This window comes from Phyllobates terribilis, unplaced genomic scaffold, assembly GCF_046119375.1.
Source record: "Phyllobates terribilis strain yellow unplaced genomic scaffold, ASM4611937v1 Scaffold_11__3_contigs__length_659146591, whole genome shotgun sequence".
Lineage (NCBI taxonomy): Eukaryota > Metazoa > Chordata > Amphibia > Anura > Dendrobatidae > Phyllobates > Phyllobates terribilis.
In genome coordinates, this window is record NW_027362771.1 from 580,427,400 (window position 1) to 580,442,916 (window position 15,517).

General features: G+C 49.8%; 1 protein-coding gene across 3 annotated transcripts in view; it reads right to left on the reverse strand.

The window, feature by feature from the left end:
* Nucleotides 1–13,550, reverse strand: part of LOC141166962 (potassium channel subfamily T member 2-like) — a 285,657-nt gene extending 272,107 nt beyond the window's left edge. Inside the window, exon 1 of one of the 3 annotated variants that reach the window (XR_012251369.1) lies at nucleotides 12,964–13,550. Coding sequence is in view for 2 of the 3 variants with exons in the window: in XM_073654202.1 (XP_073510303.1) it covers nucleotides 12,964–13,049 (86 nt within the window). In the remaining variant the exon portion in view is untranslated. The remainder of the gene's footprint in view (nucleotides 1–12,963) is intronic. The other 2 variants (XM_073654202.1, XM_073654204.1) reach the window with 2 other exon arrangements.
* Nucleotides 13,551–15,517: the final 1,967 nt, after the last annotated feature.

Here is a 15,517-nt window from a genome sequence, read left to right on the forward strand (position 1 = left end):
TCCGTAGGTGCTTGGGATGCTGGTTGGAGGAAGGTGAGTACGGGTACCACAACTGCGCCATTGACTTGAGTCCAAGACCGAGGGAAGTCTCCGAGCACAGTACTAACCATGTCTTCCCTTTCCTCTACGGGTCGAGGGTCTTCTTGTTCCTCTTCAGGGTTCCGTAGCTGTTCGGGACACTTCTTCAGGTGATCCCGGGATACAATGGTTGTGGTTTCCCCTCCGTCTTTACTGATGGTACAGACCTTTGGGTTGTCGTGGCTTGAGGGCAGTACGGTGTACGGGTCCTTCTCCCACTGGTCGTCCAACTTGTGGAGCCGTCTTTTTCTCTTCAAGACCTGCTCTCCGGGTACCAGGGGAACAGCGGGAGCATACTGGTTGTAAGTTTTCTCTTGTCTTTCCCTAGCCTGACAGAGACTTCGCTCCACGCTCTCCTGTACTCTCCGGTACTGCTGCTGCCTCTCTGTGTCCCAGTCTGCTTCTGGTGAAGTGTCCTCGGGTGTCAGGACTCCCATTTCCAGGTCAACAGGTAACTTACCAGGTCTCGCCCTCATTAGGTAAGCCGGGGTACAGTTGGTGGAACCTACCGGGATGTGGTTGTATAGGTCCACCAGATTGGGCAGCTTCTCAGGCCACAGACCGCGTTCTTCCAGGGGCAACGTTTTCAGAAGATCCATTACCACCTGGTTCATTTTCTCACAAAGTCCATTAGTTTGCGGATGATAGGGTGTCGTCCTTATCTTCCGGCAGCCATACAGAGTGCAGAATTCTTGGAAGACCTCCGCTTCAAAGGCAGGTCCCTGGTCTGTCAACACTTGGTCCGGGTACCCGTGTGGACGGCAGAAATGCTGCTGGAAGGCTCTAGCTGCTGTTCGAGCTGTTAAGTCCTTGACGGGGACGACAACCAAGAACCGGGAGTAGTGATCCACGATGGTTAGTGCGTAGACGTAGCCACTTCTGCTTGGGGTCAGTTTTACATGATCCAAGGCTACCAGTTCCAACGGCTGCCGGGTGACGATGGACTGCAGGGGAGTCTTCTGGCTGGCACGGTCCTTCCTTCTTAGGTTGCACGGGCCACAGTCTCTGCACCACCTCTCGATGGTTCCCCTCATGCCTACCCAGTGGAACCGCTCGCGCAGCAGGAACTCCAGCTTCTTCCATCCGAAGTGTCCAGCCCCGTCGTGGTATGCCTCCATCACCATGGCTGCGTCTCTTCGTGGCACCACTACTTGCCAGATTAGTTCATGCGTCCGGGAGTTAACCATTCTGCGGCACAACTTCCCCTTGTAAAGGAACAGTCTACTCTTTTCTGCCCACAGTTGCTTGGCTTCCTCCGGAGCGTCTGGGTCAAGGCGAGCCTCTGGCCGAGTCAGCATCTCCTTCACCAGCCGGACGGCAGGGTCACTGTCCTGCGTTTCCGCCCAGTTGTAGTGAGGTAAGGGGTTAAGCGTAGCGCCTTGCTTACTCCTTACCCGATGGGAATACTGGATAGTCCCATGACGGTGAAACGCGGGGAGTTCGACTTCTTCCAGTCCCTCTGGATCTTCTCCTACGTCCGGTAGGTTTGGCATCCTGGACAGGGCGTCCGCGTTGGTATTGGAGCGTCCTGCCCGGTATTTGATGGTGAACTCGTAGTTGGACAGGCGGGCCATCCATCTCTGCTCTAGGGCACCGAGTCTTGCCGTGTCCAGGTGTGTCAATGGGTTGTTATCCGTGTACACGACGAACCGGGAAGAAGCGAGGTAGTGCTTAAAGCGTTCGGTGACTGCCCACACCACTGCCAGGAACTCTAGCTTAAATGAGCTGTAATTCTCAGGGTTTCTTTCGGTGGGTCGCAGTTTTCGGCTGGCGTAAGCAATTACTCGCTCTTTCCCCTGCTGGATCTGGGACAGCACGGCTCCTAGCCCGATGTTACTTGCGTCGGTGTAGAGGATAAAGGGCTGGCTGTAATCCGGGTACGCCAGGATTTCATCCCCCGTGAGGGCCATCTTCAGCTGGCGGAAGGACTCTTCTTCCAACTTCTCCCATCTGAAGGGCGGCTTCTGGTTCTTGGCCTTCCGGGACTGGCCTATCAGGAGGTCTTGCATAGGCGCTGCCTTTTTGGTGAAACCGGGGATGAACCTGCGGTAGTAGCCTACCAACCCGAGGAACTGCCGCACTTCCTTTACACTGGAGGGACTTGGCCATTCCTTAATTGCGGTGATCTTATCAGGGTCGGGAGCCACTCCGTCAGCGCTCACCACGTGTCCCAGGTACTGCACCTTTGGTTTCAGGAGGTGACACTTGGAGGGTTTCACCTTTAGGCCGTAGCTTGCCAGAGCTTCGAACACTTCCGCCAGGTGTTTCAGGTGGTCCTCATAAGTCTTAGAATATACGATGACATCGTCCAGGTACAACAGGACCGTCTCGAAGTTTCTGTGGCCCAGACAGCACTCCATTAATCGTTGGAAGGTTCCTGGTGCGTTGCAGAGTCCGAACAGCATACAGGTAAACTCGCTAAGTCCCATCGGGGTGGTGAATGCGGTCTTCTCCCGGTCCGCCTCTGCTACAGGAACCTGCCAGTACCCACTAGTGAGATCCAAGGTAGAGAAGAAGTTAGCAGATCTTAAAGCAGCCAAAGACTCCTCTATCCTTGGTAAGGGGTACGCATCCTTGTGTGTGATACGGTTGATTTTCCGGTAATCTACACACATCCTCATGGTGTTGTCTTTCTTTTTGACTAAGACTAGTGGAGCTGCCCAGGGGCTACAGCTATCCCTGATCACCCCAGCCTCCTTCATGTCTCTAAGCATCCCCTTGGCGTGTTGGTAGTGTGCAGGGGGTACGGGTCGATACCTCTCTTTTATGGGAGGATGGTCTCCCGTGGGGATGTGGTGTTCTACCCCCTTGACTCGCCCGAAGTCTAACGGGTGTTTACTAAACACTCTCTCGTACTCTTGAACCACCCGATAGACTCCCTGTTTCTGGTGTGAGGGAGTGGAGTCAGTACCCAAATGTAGTTGCTGACACCAGTCCTCCATTGTTTTCTTAGAGCCGTTACCTTCCTCCGGGTGAGATGGAGGCAAGGGTTCCACAGATTGTATAGCATTTTGGTTGATGGTATATAATTTGGCTAGCATGGCATACCGGGGCAGGTACACTTCCCTCTTCCCGATATTGATTATGCGAACGGGCACCCTCCCATGGCGTACATTAACCACCCCCCGTGCTGTCAAGATGGTGGGCCTACTGTCTGAGTAAACTGGCTCTACCATTGCCTGGTAATCTCTACCTCTCAGACCAATAGCTGCCCGGAACCAAATCATCATTTCACTTTTTGGGGGCATGGCAATAGGGAAAGGGTCACACATTCTCACGCTACCAATCTCACCGCCGGAGAGTTCCACCTGTTGCCGTCGCATCAGTGCCCGGATCTCTTTTTGGAGCACTCGCTGCTCGCCGGAGCTGGCGTTCTTGGCAACCTGCTGTAAAAGGAAAATCACCTCTGCAAGACAATTTTCAATTACATTAGTTCCTAGAGTTATCTTTGGGTGACTCTCGTGTTTGTCAATGTCTACAATGATCAGTCCCTGTGCTGCCAGTTCAACTCTACCAATTTTAATGGTCACCTCTTTAAATCCGATCTGTGGCACGGGCTGACCATTGCTGGCGATGATACTCAAATCGTCGTCAGGGTAGCGGGTAATATCCGAGTCATTCCAGTACTGCTTGAAGAGCACGTACGGGATGGTGGTGACCTGTGATCCGGTGTCCAGTAGGGCACTCATAGGAATGCCATCCAGTACCACAGGCAAGACTGGACGTCCGCCCACATATTTGTCGCGCCAGTTCGATGGGCCTGATGATCTTTTTCCTAGGGGTTGGCCCTCTACCCTAGGTTGTGCCCGTTTAAAGGACAGTACCTTGCCATATGTCCGGGTTGATTGCAGCGGCGGCAGATGGGTTGTCCGTCCTCGTTGTATCGGTCGCTGGGTCTTCCTCTGGCCGGTGGGGTCCTCCTTGGTCGACGCCACGGGATGTCCTCCGGTCCGGATGCCAGCTGGATCTTCCCTGGAGTGGAAACCTGTAAAGACTGCACAGTTCGGGTTAGCGCAGCAACGCTTTTAGCTAGCTCTTGGACCTGATGGTGCAGGTCTGGAGCCGAGTCATTGTTCAAAGCCTGCGCATCAGCTCCCACAGGCCCTGCCGACAAGGGCGCCGCCTCCTGGTGGTAAGTGGTAGTGGGGCGTCTGTGGGTCACAACGCCACCTGGTGCCGGTTCTCGGAGCACCCGGATGGCTCTGTCCTTGAACTGTGCAAATCCCAGATGAGGGTCCTGTAAGGCCATTGCCCGCAACTGGGTTCGGTGGGCATTGCAATATAAACCCTCTATAAATTGTTCAGTTAACAGCCTGTCCTCGTCTCCCACGCCGTCAGGGTCGGTCTGCTTAATGGCCCTCAGGGCCTCTTGTAGGTTCAGGGCATAGTCCCTTATACTCTCATGTGCCCGCTGTTTGCACCCGTAGAATCTAAGCTTGATCTCGGCTGAGGTGCGGGTATCAAAGGTGTCCCTCAGCCGGGTTAGTATCCCTGCGACAGTCCTCCCCCCAGGTGGCCAGGACTTTACCTCCCTTTGGGCTGCCCCGGTTAATTGGGCCACGAGGATGCTCACTTTTTGCTCTTCTGTGAGGGGGTACACCTGGAAGAGGCTATCCAGTTTTTCTCTAAAGTCCTGCAGGGTATGTGACTCCCCTGAGTACTGGGGTAGCCAGGCTGCCCCCGGGATATAGGGCATGGTGAAAGGCATGACCGCCACAGCGGTGGCGCTGGCGGGGGTTGGTGCGGTGAAGCTCTCCTCCGTATCCGACATCCTTCTCCCCCCTAGTGGACCGTGGCCTACCTTGCGATGATCCTCTTCCGTAGGCCGCGGATCGTCAGGGTTGAGGACCTTCCGTCGCGCTCCTGTGACGTCGGCGTCTGCTGGGCTCCTTCCAGGACCTTACGCAACGTCCGGACGTGAGGCGGGGCTTCAGTTCTCGCGCGCTTTCGGAGTCCACGCCCCTCTTCTTCCCGCGCGGCGTCTTCAAGATGGCGGCCAACGGCGGGAAAACTCCACGGATGGCGGGAAGAAGGCTGAAGATGGCGCCGGATGGCAGGAAAACCTCACGGATGGCGGGAAGAAGGCTGAAGATGGCGCCGGATGGCGGGAATCTTCACGGATGGCGGGAAGAAGGCTGAAGATGGCGCCGGATGGCGGGAAAACTTCACGGATGGTAAGTTTTAAAAGTCTCTTTTTCAGGCACGCAGTACCCGGTGGTTGCGGGCACGAAATCCTGCCGACTACGCCAAAAGTTGACGCGCCCCTGGGCCTGAGTCGCGCAGCGTTGCGCACGCGGGAGCCTACCCGGAGCCGGATCAGATGGGGGTAGTAGTCTCGTGGCGGTGACCCGGTCCGTGCCCAGGGAGTCAGACTAAGTGGCAGTCTATTAGCAGTAGATGGTGGATGACTACGCCACCCGTTGAATGCAGCTATGGAGCTGCCGCTGCAGGGCAGACCGCTGAGGCCGGTGGAAGGATGGTGCAGCGTGGATGGTATAACCCCCAACGGGAGGGGTATGGCCTCAGGGCAGCCGACGTGGATGATGGGGATAGTAGGGACCACTCAGAGACGATGCGGTGTAGTTCAGGGTCTTTACTGGTGACAAAGATAGACCCTCCCGGAGTACTTGCTAGCAATCGGGGCCTGGTCAGTCCTTGAGCAGATGGGATCTCCCCTGGCCAGGCGGAGTTGTAGGCCTTCCCAACTAACTGTACTCTTCTGGCTACCTTGCTAGAGGCAGGTAAAAGTAGCCCACGTCCCTCAGTGTACCGTGTGGTGCTCACCCGTATGGCCGGTGACTCGGGGCCTTCTAATGGCTTCCGCTCCACGATGGCGGTGCTGGTCCCACGCGTGTGACCGTGCCTTCGGGTTTCTGGGCCAGAGGACCTGCAATCCCCTGCCGGTCGGTTTCTGCTGCTGGGTAGAGATTAGTCCCCACAGCCTCGGACTCCGGGTCCGGTGATACTTCTCAGTCAGGGCGAGCTCTGCAGCTGCCAGCCCCTGACTCCTTGTAACACTGCTCCCACAGAGCTCCTGATATTCTGTTCCTATATTTGCTTCTTTTCTCTGTCTCTACTTCTTCTCTACTCACTAACCCTGCCTCAGCCCTAGGTTTATATAGGGGAAGTTCTTCCCCTCCCAGGACTGGGCAGGAGGTGTGGCATGCATAGGATCCCTGACCAAGAGACCTCCCACCTGCTCTCAGACGTAATATCTCTATCACTGTGGCAACCAGACCCCTGGGGTGTCACACAGACACCTCTGGGGATCCAAGTAATATCTGTATATTATACAGCTCCTCTCTATACCTTATATACAGTGCAGACACCTCTGGGGATCCTAGTAATATCTGTATATTATACAGCTCCTCTCTATACCTTATATACAGTGCAGACACCTCTGGGTATCCTAGTAATATCTGTGAATTATACAGTATCTCCCTATACCTTATATACAGTGCAGACACCTGTGGGGATCCTGGTAATATCTGTGTATTATACAGCTCCTCTCTATACCTTATATACAGTGCAGACACCTCTGGGGATCCCGGTAATATATGGGTATTATACAGCTCCTCTCTATACCTTATATACAGTGCAGACACCTCTGGGGATCCTGGTAATATCTGTGTATTATACAGCTCCTCTCTAGACCTTATATACAGTTCAGACACCTCTGGGGATCCTAGTAATATCTGTGTATTATACAGCTACCCTCTATATCTAATATACAGTGCAGACACCTCTGGGGATCCCGGTAATATATGGATATTATACAGCTCCTCTCTATACCTTACATACAGTGCAGACACCTCTGGGGATCCCGGTAATATCTGTGTATTATACAGCTCCTCTCTATACCTTATATACAGTGCAGACACCTCTGGGGATCCTAGTAATATCTGTATATTATACAGCTCCTCTCTATACCTTATATACAGTGCAGACACCTCTGGGCATCCTAGTAATATCTGTGCATTATACAGTATCTCCCTATACCTTATATACAGTGCAGACACCTGTGGGGATCCTGGTAATATCTGTGTATTGTACAGCTCCTCTCTATACCTTATATACAGTGCAGACACCTCTAGGGATCCCGGTAATATATGGGTATTATACAGCTCCTCTCTATACCTTATATACAGTGCAGACACCTCTGGGGATCCTGGTAATATCTGTGTATTATACAGCTCCTCTCTATACCTTATATACAGTGCAGACACCTCTGGGGATCCTGGTAATATCTGTGTATTATACAGCTCCTCTCTATACCTTATATACAGTGCAGACACTTCTGGGGATCCCGGTAATATATGGGTATTATACAGCTCCTCTCTATACCTTATATACAGTGCAGACACCTCTGGGCATCCTAGTAATATCTGTGCATTATACAGTATCTCCCTATACCTTATATACAGTGCAGACACCTGTGGGGATCCTGGTAATATCTGTGTATTGTACAGCTCCTCTCTATACCTTATATACAGTGCAGACACCTCTGGGGATCCCGGTAATATATGGGTATTATACAGCTCCTCTCTATACCTTATATACAGTGCAGACACCTCTGGGGATCCTGGTAATATCTGTGTATTATACAGCTCCTCTCTTTACCTTACATACAGTGCAGACACCTCTGGGGATCCTGATAATATCTGTGTATTATACAGCTCCTCTCTATACCTTATATACAGTGCAGACACCTCTGGGGATCCCGGTAATATATGGGTATTATACAGCTCCTCTCTATACCTTATATACAGTGCAGACACCTCTGGGCATCCTAGTAATATCTGTGCATTATACAGTATCTCTCTATACCTTATATACAGTGCAGACACCTGTGGGGATCCTGGTAATATCTGTGTATTGTACAGCTCCTCTCTATACCTTATATACAGTGCAGACACCTCTGGGGATCCCGGTAATATATGGGTATTATACAGCTCCTCTCTATACCTTATATACAGTGCAGACACCTCTGGGGATCCTGGTAGTATCTGTGTATTATACAGCTCCTCTCTATACCTTATATACAGTGCAGACACCTCTGGGGATCCTGGTAATATCTGTGTATTATACAGCTCCTCTCTATACCTTATATACAGTGCAGACACCTCTGGGGATCCTAGTAATATCTGTGTATTATACAGCTCCTCTCTATACCTTATATACAGTGCAGACACCTCTGGGGATCCTGGTAATATCTGTGTATTATACAGCTCCTCTCTATACTTTATATACAGTGCAGACACCTCTGGGGATCCCGGTAATATATGGGTATTATACAGCTCCTCTCTATACCTTATATACAGTGCAGACACCTCTGGGGATCCTAGTAATATCTGTGTATTATACAGCTCCTCTCTATACCTTATATACAGTGCAGACACCTCTGGGGATCCCGGTAATATCTGTGTATTATACAGCTCCTCTCTATACCTTATATACAGTGCAGACACCTCTGGGGATCCCGGTAATATATGGGTATTATACAGCTCCTCTCTATACCTTATATACAGTGCAGACACCTCTGGGGATCCCGGTAGTATCTGTGTATTATACAGCTCCTCTCTATACCTTATATACAGTGCAGACACCTCTGGGGATCCTGGTAATATCTGTGTATTATACAGCTTCTCTCTATACCTTATATACAGTGCAGACACCTCTGGGGATCCTAGTAATATCTGTGTATTATACAGCTCCTCTCTATACCTTATATACAGTGCAGACACCTCTGGGGATCCTAGTAATATCTTTGTATTATACAGCTCCTCTCTATACCTTATATACAGTGCAGACACCTCTGGGGATCCTAGTAATACCTGTGTATTATACAGCTCCTCTCTATACCTTATATACAGTGCAGACACCTCTGGGGATCCTAGTAATATCTGTGTATTATACAGCTCCTCTCTATACCTTATATACAGTGCAGACACCTCTGGGGATCCTGGTAATATCTGTGTATTATACAGCTCCTCTCTATACCTTATATACAGTGCAGACACCTCTGGGGATCCTAGTAATATCTGTGTATTATACAGCTCCTCTCTATACCTTATATACAGTGCAGACACCTCTGGGGATCCTAGTAATATCTGTGTATTATACAGCTCCTCTCTATACCTTATATACAGTGCAGACACCTCTGGGGATCCTGGTAATATCTGTGTATTATACAGCTCCTCTCTATACCTTATATACAGTGTAGACACCTCTGGGGATCCCGGGAATATATGGATATTATACAGCTCCTCTCTATACCTTATATACAGTGCAGACACCTCAGGGGATCCCAGTAATATCTGTGTATTATACAGCTCCTCTCTATACCTTATATACAGTGCAGACACCTCTGGGGATCCAAGTAATATCTGTATATTATACAGCTCCTCCCTATACCTTATATACAGTGCAGACACCTGTGGGGATCCTAGTAATATCTGTGTATTATACAGCTCCTCTCTATACCTTATATACAGTGCAGACACCTCTGGGGATCCCGGTAATATATGGGTATTATACAGCTCCTCTCTATACCTTATATTCAGTGCAGACACCTCTGGGGATCCTGGTAATATCTGTGTATTATACAGCTCCTCTCTATACCTTATATACAGTGCAGACACCTCTGGGGATCCTGGTAATATCTGTGTATTATACAGCTCTTCTCTATACCTTATATACAGTGCAGACACCTCTGGGGATCCTAGTAATATCTGTGTATTATACAGCTCCTCTCTATACCTTATATACAGTGTAGACACCTCTGGGGATCCCGGTAATATATGAATATTATACAGCTCCTCTCTATATCTTATATACAGTGCAGACACCTCTGGGGATCCCGGTAATATCTGTGTATTATACAGCTCCTCTCTATACCTTATATACACTGCAGACACCTCTGGGGATCCTAGTAATATCTGTGTATTATACAGCTCCTCTCTATACCTTATATACAGTGCAGACACCTCTGGGGATCCTAGTAATATCTGTGTATTATACAGCTCCTCTCTATACCTTATATACAGTGTAGACACCTCTGGGGATCCCGGTAATATCTGTGTATTATACCGCTCCTCTCTATACCTTATATACAGTGCAGACACCTCAGGGGATCCTAGTAATATCTGTGTATTATATAGCTCCTCTCTATACCTTATATACAGTGCAGACACCTCTGGGGATCCTAGTAATATCTGTGTATTATACAGCGCCTCTCTATACCTTATATACAGTGCAGACACCTCTGGGGATTCTAGTAATATCTGTGTATTATACAGCTCCTCTCTATACCTTATATACAGTGTAGACACCTCTGGGGATCCCGGTAATATCTGTGTATTATACCGCTCCTCTCTATACCTTATATACAGTGCAGACACCTCAGGGGATCCTAGTAATATCTGTGTATTATATAGCTCCTCTCTATACCTTATATACAGTGCAGACACCTCTGGGGATTCTAGTAATATCTGTGTATTATACAGCTCCTCTCTATACCTTATATACAGTGCAGACACCTCTGGGGATCCCGGTAATATCTGTGTATTATACAGCTCCTCTCTATACCTTATATACAGTGCAGATACCTCTGGGGATCCTGGTAATATCTGTGTATTATACAGCTCCTCTCTATACCTTATATACAGTGCAGATACCTCTGGGGATCCTGGTAATATCTGTGTATTATACAGCTCCTCTCTATACCTTATATACAGTGCAGACACCTCTGGGTATCCTAGTAATATCTGTGTATTATACAGTATCTCCCTATACCTTATATACAGTGCAGACACCTGTGGGGATCCTGGTAATATCTGTGTATTATACAGCTCCTCTCTGTACCTTATATACAGTGCAGACACCTCTGGGGATCCCGGTAATATCTGTGTATTATACAGCTCCTCTCTATACCTTATATACAGTGCAGACACCTCTGGGGATCCTGGTAATATCTGTGTATTATACAGCTCCTCCCTATACCTTATATACAGTGCAGACACCTCTGGGGATCCTAGTAATATCTGTGTATTATACAGCTCCTCTCTATACCTTATATACAGTGCAGACACCTCTGGGGATCCTAGTAATATCTGTATATTATACAGCTCCTCTCTATACCTTATATACAGTGCAGACACCTCTGGGTATCCTAGTAATATCTGTGTATTATACAGTATCTCCCTATACCTTATATACAGTGCAGACACCTGTGGGGATCCTGGTAATATCTGTGTATTATACAGCTCCTCTCTATACCTTATATACAGTGCAGACACCTCTGGGGATCCCGGTAATATATGGGTATTATACAGCTCCTCTCTATACCTTATATACAGTGCAGACACCTTTGGGGATCCTGGTAATATCTGTGTATTATACAGCTCCTCTCTATGCCTTATATACAGTGCAGACACCTCTGGGGATCCTAGTAATATCTGTGTATTATACAGCTCCTCTCTATACCTTATATACAGTGCAGACACCTCTGGGGATCCCGGTAATATATGGATATTATACAGCTCCTCTCTATACCTTATATACAGTGCAGACACCTCTGGGGATCCCGGTAATATCTGTGTATTATACAGCTCCTCTCTATACCTTATATACAGTGCAGACACCTCTGGGGATCCTATTAATATCTGTGCATTATACAGTATCTCCCTATACCTTATATACAGTGCAGACACCTCTGGGGATCCCGGTAATATATGGGTATTATACAGCTCCTCTCTATACCTTATATACAGTGCAGACACCTCTGGGCATCCTAGTAATATCTGTGCATTATACAGTATCTCCCTATACCTTATATACAGTGCAGACAACTGTGGGGATCCTGGTAATATCTGTGTATTGTACAGCTCCTCTCTATACCTTATATACAGTGCAGACACCTCTGGGGATCCCGGTAATATCTGTGTATTATACAGCTCCTCTCTATACCTTATATACAGTGCAGATACCTCTGGGCATCCCGGTAATATCTGTGTATTATACAGCTCCTCTCTATACCTTATATACAGTGCAGACACCTCTGGGGATCCTAGTAATATCTGTGTATTATACAGCTCCTCTCTATACCTTATATACAGTGCAGACACCTCTGGGGATCCTGGTAATATCTGTGTATTATACAGCTCCTCTCTATACCTTATATACAGTGCAGACACCTCTGGGGATCCTAGTAATATCTGTGTATTATACGGCTCCTCTCTATACCTTATATACAGTGCAGACACCTCTGGGGATCCTGGTAATATCTGTGTATTATACAGCTCCTCTCTATACCTTATATACAGTGCAGACACCTCTGGGGATCCTGGTAATATCTGTGTATTATACAGCTCCTCTCTATACCTTATATACAGTGCAGACACCTCTGGGGATCCTGGTAATATCTGTGTATTATACAGCTCCTCTCTATACCTTATACACAGTGCAGACACCTCTGGGGATCCTGGTAATATCTGTGTATTATACAGCTCCTCTCTATACCTTATATACAGTGCAGACACCTCTGGGGATCCTAGTAATATCTGTGTATTATACAGCTCCTCTCTATACCTTATATACAGTGCAGACACCTCTGGGGATCCTAGTAATATCTGTATATTATACAGCTCCTCTCTATACCTTATACACAGTGCAGACACCTCTGGGGATCCTAGTAATATCTGTGTATTATACTGCTCCTCTCTTTTCCTCTATATACAGTGCTGCACTTGTTGAATATTATATGGTGATACCCTCCTAAGTTTATTTTTGCAGGGACCAGGCAGCTTGCAGTCCCATCTTTTCCTCCATGTGCATCACTTAACCCTTTTGATACTACACCTCCCCACCCCCAGCGGACCCCTTTACCTCTCATCCTGCTGCCAGTCCCCCATCAGCAGGTCCCGGAACCTGTACCGGGGTGGTAAGGGCTGGACATCTTTTTCCATTTCCATCCTGCCTGCTGCCTGGTGCCACTTTTAACTTCAGTTTCTGACACCTGTCATCGGATCGAAAGGAGCACATCCATGAATTAAAGGGGCGCTCATAACACCTGCGACTTTTCCTCTGGTGGTCCTGTATTGGTGGTGCCACTAATTTCCTTGGCATGTGGTGCCAGTCCAGAGAGAGAAGCTGATGGGGTACCAAAATTAGAGAAGAGCTTGAAGTGTAAGATGTGGGTAATGGTTAAATAATAGGACCATGTTGGGGTACCATCTCCACCGGTCTTATCCAGGGATCGCCCGATTATCAATGGAGAGTATGGGGGCTATAGGGGAAGGCGCTCCGCAGAACACTGCCCTGTGCCAGTGGGCGAGGACTGCCGGGCACAGGTAGGCACTACACCTATATATCCATATAATGCACAGCTCCCTGCTGTAATTTCTCAATCAGGGGAGGGGGAAGGAGGAGCAGCGAGAAATGCTTTTTATTCACAGACTCAGAGATGGAGGGAGGGCTGGGAAGAGAAAGCAACAGGAGGAAGAGGGGGGCTGGGAACCAGGGACATTGGGGGGTGTAATGAGAAAGGTGCGAGAGCGCACAAGTGTATTGTCATACTGGGGGGTAGGAGACGGCGAAAAGTGAGACCCTGCAACAGATTAGTATTCTGCAGAGAGAGGAGAGCGCAGGGAGTGGAGAATGGGGTCTACTGGTGCATGAGGGGCCATCAGACTGCTGTGTGAGGAGGGGAGACGACAGACTGCCCAGAGAGAGGAGACTGACTGCCCAGAGGGAAGAGAGAGGAGAGACTGACTGCCCAGAGAGAAGAGAGAGGAGAGGCTGACTGCCCAGAGGGAAGAGAGAGGAGAGACTGACTGCCCAGAGGGAAGAGAGAGGAGAGACTGACTGCCCAGAGGGAAGAGAGAGGAGAGACTGACTGCCCAGAGGGAAGAGAGAGGAGAGACTGACTGCCCAGAGGGAAGAGAGAGGAGAGACTGACTGCCCAGAGGGAAGAGAGAGGAGAGACTGACTGCCCAGAGGGAAGAGAGACTGACTGCCCAGAGGGAAGAGAGAGGAGAGACTGACTGCCCAGAGAGAAGAGAGAGGAGAGACTGACTGCCCAGAGGGAAGAGAGAGGAGAGACTGACTGCCCAGAGGGAAGAGAGAGGAGAGACTGACTGCCCAGAGGGAAGAGAGAGGAGAGACTGACTGCCCAGAGGGAAGAGAGAGGAGAGACTGACTGCCCAGAGGGAAGAGAGACTGACTGCCCAGAGGGAAGAGAGAGGAGAGACTGACTGCCCAGAGAGAAGAGAGAGGAGAGACTGACTGCCCAGAGGGAAGAGAGAGGAGAGACTGACTGCCCAGAGGGAAGAGAGAGGAGAGACTGACTGCCCAGAGGGAAGAGAGACTGACTGCCCAGAGGGAAGAGAGAGGAGAGACTGACTGCCCAGAGGGAAGAGAGAGGAGAGACTGACTGCCCAGAGGGAAGAGAGAGGAGAGACTGACTGCCCAGAGAGAGGAGAGACTGACTGCCCAGAGGGAAGAGAGAGGAGAGACTGACTGCCCGGAGAGAGGAGAGACTGACTGCCCAGAGAGCAGAGAGAGGAGAGACTGACTGCCCAGAGGGAAGAGAGAGGAGAGACTGACTGCCCAGAGGGAAGAGAGAGGAGAGACTGACTGCCCAGAGAGCGGAGAGACTGACTGCCCAGAGAGCAGAGAGAGGAGAGACTGACTGCCCAGAGGGAAGAGAGAGGAGAGACTAACTGCGCAGAGGGAAGAGAGAGGAGAGACTGACTGCCCAGAGAGAGGAGAGACTGACTGCGCAGAGGGAAGAGAGAGGAGAGACTGACTGCCCAGAGAGCGGAGAGACTGACTGCCCAGAGAGAGGAGAGACTGACTGCCCAGAGGGAAGAGAGAGGAGAGACTAACTGCGCAGAGGGAAGAGAGAGGAGAGACTGACTGCCCAGAGAGAGGAGACACTGACTGCCCAGAGGGAAGAGAGAGGAGAGACTAACTGCGCAGAGGGAAGAGAGAGGAGAGACTAACTGCGCAGAGGGAAGAGAGAGGAGAGACTGACTGCCCAGAGAGAGGAGACACTGACTGCCCAGAGAGAGGAGACACTGACTGTCCAGAGAGAGGAGAGACTAACTACCCAGAGGGAGAGAGAGAAGAAGCAGACTACCCACAGACAGGAGAGACTGACTGCCCAGAGAGAGGAGACACTGACTGCCCAGAGAGAGGAGACACTGACTGCCCAGAGAGAGGAGACACTGACTGCCCAGAGAGAGGAGACACTGACTGCCCAGAGAGAGGAGACACTGACTGCCCAGAGAGAGGAGAGAGGAGAGATTGACTGCCCAGAGAGAACAGAGACTGACTGCCCAGAGAGCAGAGAGAGGAGAGACTGACTGCCCAGAGGGAAGAGAGAGGAGAGACTGACTGCCCAGAGGGAAGAGAGAGGAGAGACTGACTGCCCAGAGAG